At 69.9% G+C, this 3,178-nt stretch overlaps 1 protein-coding gene across 1 annotated transcript; it reads right to left on the reverse strand.

Moving 5' to 3' along the window:
* Window positions 1–2,224: 2,224 nt before the first annotated feature.
* On the reverse strand, window positions 2,225–2,866 carry EMIHUDRAFT_233678 (hypothetical protein; the record flags this gene model as incomplete). The annotated part of the gene is made up of 2 exons (XM_005781982.1): window positions 2,225–2,688; window positions 2,806–2,866. The coding sequence occupies 2 exons, from the start codon at window positions 2,864–2,866 to the stop codon at window positions 2,225–2,227; spliced, it is 525 nt and encodes a 174-aa protein (XP_005782039.1).
* Window positions 2,867–3,178: the final 312 nt, after the last annotated feature.

Here is a 3,178-nt window from a genome sequence, read left to right on the forward strand (position 1 = left end):
GGGAGTGCGGAGGGAGGGCGGAGGGAGGGAGGGAGGGACGGGCGAGCTCCGAGGCCGCCGACGCGGGCCGCGTCGAGCCGCGCGCGCTCGCGGAGGATCTCACGCCGCGCGCCGCCGAGGCGCTGGCCAGCGCGCACGCCGAAGCGGGAGCGTTGCGGCGGCAGCTGCGCGAGCAGGCGGCGGAGATGCGGGCGCGAGACGCGCTCATCAGCGCGCAACAGTCGGCCATTCGGCGGCTGGAGACGCTTCTCGAGGGCGCGCCGGTGCGGAGCGACGGGCCGGGGGGCGGGCAGCTTGGACGGCAGCCTGGAGTGGGACATCTCGCTGGAGCCGGACAGCCTGGAACGCAGTCCGGCTGCCAGGAGGGGGTGGGCGAGGATGCGGGCGAGGGCGACATCGAGGTGCTCTTCTCGTCGCGCCACGGCTTATCGCCCGCGTGGCGGGGCGGCGCCTGCAGGAAGGGCGGGCGGGCGCAGTGCCGGGTCGCGTGCGACACATTCGGCGAAGACTTCGGCGAAGACTTCGGCGAGGAGGCGGCGGAGGTGGTGGTGGAACAGGCGTCGGAGGCGGAGGCGGAGGCGGCGGAGGCGGAGGCGGCGGAGGCGGAGGCGGCGGTGGCGGCGGCGGTGGCGGCGGAGGCGGAGGCGGCGGCGGCGGTCAAGGCAGAGGCGGGTGTTGATCGAGACACTGTGGGCGGGCGGCGGGAGCTTGCTGGACATGCCGCTTTGGATGGGAGGAGGATGCTCGACGGCGTCGCGAGCCTGACGGCGCGGATGCGGACGGCGCGCGTCGCTTGCTGCGGCAGCCCGCCAGGCCCGCGAGCGAGCGTTCCGCTGCCGCTGCCGCCGCCTTTGGAGAGCGAGGACGCGCCGCCGCTGTCGCACCGCATCCACCGCCTCGCTGCCATGCGCGGAACCCTAGAATCAATCTCCCCATCTCTCCCCATCTCTCCCCATGTCTCGCTGTACGGCACCCTGGAAGCGGAGTACGTGTGCGTGTATCCCACCTAGCGCCCGAGAGGGCCACGTGTTCAGCTGTCTTCATCCGCATTCCGCTGTATTCACTGTCTCCCTCTCCGTTGTATTCACGCGGTGCTCTGAACACACTGCACAAAGAATACCGTATTCGTGCCCTGAAGTTGGCGTATTCAGCACGTAGGCTCGGCACAGCGCAGGGTCGAGCCCCCCCCGCCGCAGCGGTGGCGGAGGCTAGCGGCGGCGGCGGCGGCGGCGGCGGCGGCGGCGGCGGCGGCGGCGGCGGCGGCAGCGGCGGCGGCGAGCGCCGCGACCCCCCCCCGCCTTTGCCACACCAGTCGCTGCATCAGCAGCCGCCGCCGCCAGACCCCCTCGAGGCGCTCCGCAGGCTCCCTCGCACCCTCGCCGCCGCAGCACGGCAGCTCGTCGCCCGCCGCGTCGTCGTTCGCCACGTCGCCCGCCGAGCCGACACCGGACTTTGCGCGCGTCTCCGCCAACTTGCAGCAGCTGCGCGCAGCCTGCAGCCCGTAGCCCCCCACACAGGGCAGTTCGCGCTTTTGGGGAGAGGTTCCTCCTTTCCGCTCCCCCCGCAAGGCACGAGGCGGTCACGTGTTTCTCGTGCGTACGTCGCGCGAAGCCCACGCGCGCCACGGCTTAAGGGGACAGCGACTCTTGTGGGTCTCACTGTACGATGCTTCGCACCGCCACGGCTCTGCGCCTGCGCGGGGCCGCGCTGCCACACGCTCCTCACTAGTGTGTTTTTTACGGGGCACGCGAAACCAACCGGGAGACGCGGGAGTTGTTCTCTATAGAGCTAGTGTGTACCGTGCACAAGCACACACGCCCATGGCTGCGGTGCCCCCCCCCCCGCGCTCACGCGCGGCCGCGTCGCAGTGTGTGGCCAAGTGTGGCTCGCACGCGGGTCGCGGCTCTCTCTCTACGATAGCGTGTGAGAGAAGCGCTCTCTAAAGCGCGGTGCCGGGGCGCCGCGATCCACAAGCCTGAGCACCCTCCGCTCGGTTCCTTTGGTGGCTAGAGGCACCAGCCTGTACTCGCGGGTAAGCTCGGCCATCTGCTGGCCATCTGGAGCATCATGGCTCGCTCTCCTGCTGTTGAAGGAATGGCGTGAGAGCGCGAAAGAGCGCCCGGAGTTCGAGCAGGAAGGCTCCTTCGAGCGGGACGCCGGGGTCGTCACATCCATGGCGGTGGACCTTGAGTTCATGATACTGTCTCCCAGGCAACCGCGTCTCCTACTGCGACATCGTATTCGGCTCGCACTCGAGCACCCTCCGCTCGCCGCCGTTGTACTCGTACGACGCGCTGCGGCTGCGCTGCCGCTCCGTGTCCCACGAGCCGAGCCCAGCCTCGAGGTTCCGCATTGTGGTCTCCATATGCTCACGCATCTCGACCGGCGAATAGGCCGCGGGCCGGTCGGCCGTCACGAAGGGTCGCAGCGGCGCCACGAGCGTGTGCGGCGCGAACGCATTGAAGCGGATGATTGAATCGCGTGCGTGGTGCGTTGGTAGCACCCGGTGCGGCGTCGCAAGCAGCACGCCATTCGTGAGGCGCTCGAGCATGTCGCCGACCGTGACGACAAACTCGCCCGGCCGGACCGGCGCGTCCACCCACCCGCCATGCCCGCCGCCGCCGCGCTGCCGCGGCATCAGCTGCAACCCAGGTGCATTCTGGTGCATCAGCGTGAAGCACTCAAAGTCTGTATGCGGCCCGATGCCGGTTGTGTCCGCAAGCGCGCTGCCAGCCCTGTTCACACCACCAGCTGTGAACTAGGCCCACGCGAACGACGCGACGGCCGGGCGCGCCCGCCCTCCACCGTCGCCCGGGTAGTGGAGCAAGCGGATCGTGCCAAAGTCGCCAGCGCCGTCCTCAAACATCTGCAGCAACGTGCGCGGCGGCACCGACAGCGCCTAGGCGGCAAGTGGGGCCGCGGAGGAAACGGTCCGTGTCGAGACAGTATCATGTCTCGCCTCTCTCTCCCTGTCTATTCCGCGCCCGCTCGAAGCCTGCCAGCAGCACTCTCGCGACGGCGTCCTGTTCACAGCTGCGCGAGTGTCGCTGCGGACGCGGAGTGGGGGAGTGGCAGGGAGAGCCGACGCCTACTTGGGGGGGGCGTAGCGGTCGTCCGGCATTACAACTGTGCTATCAGGAAGGGTGGAGAGAGCCCTGGGTGGGTGGGTGGGTGGGTG

This window comes from Emiliania huxleyi, assembly GCF_000372725.1.
Source record: "Emiliania huxleyi CCMP1516 chromosome Unknown EMIHUscaffold_196, whole genome shotgun sequence".
Taxonomy (NCBI): Eukaryota; Haptophyta; order Isochrysidales; family Noelaerhabdaceae; genus Emiliania; species Emiliania huxleyi.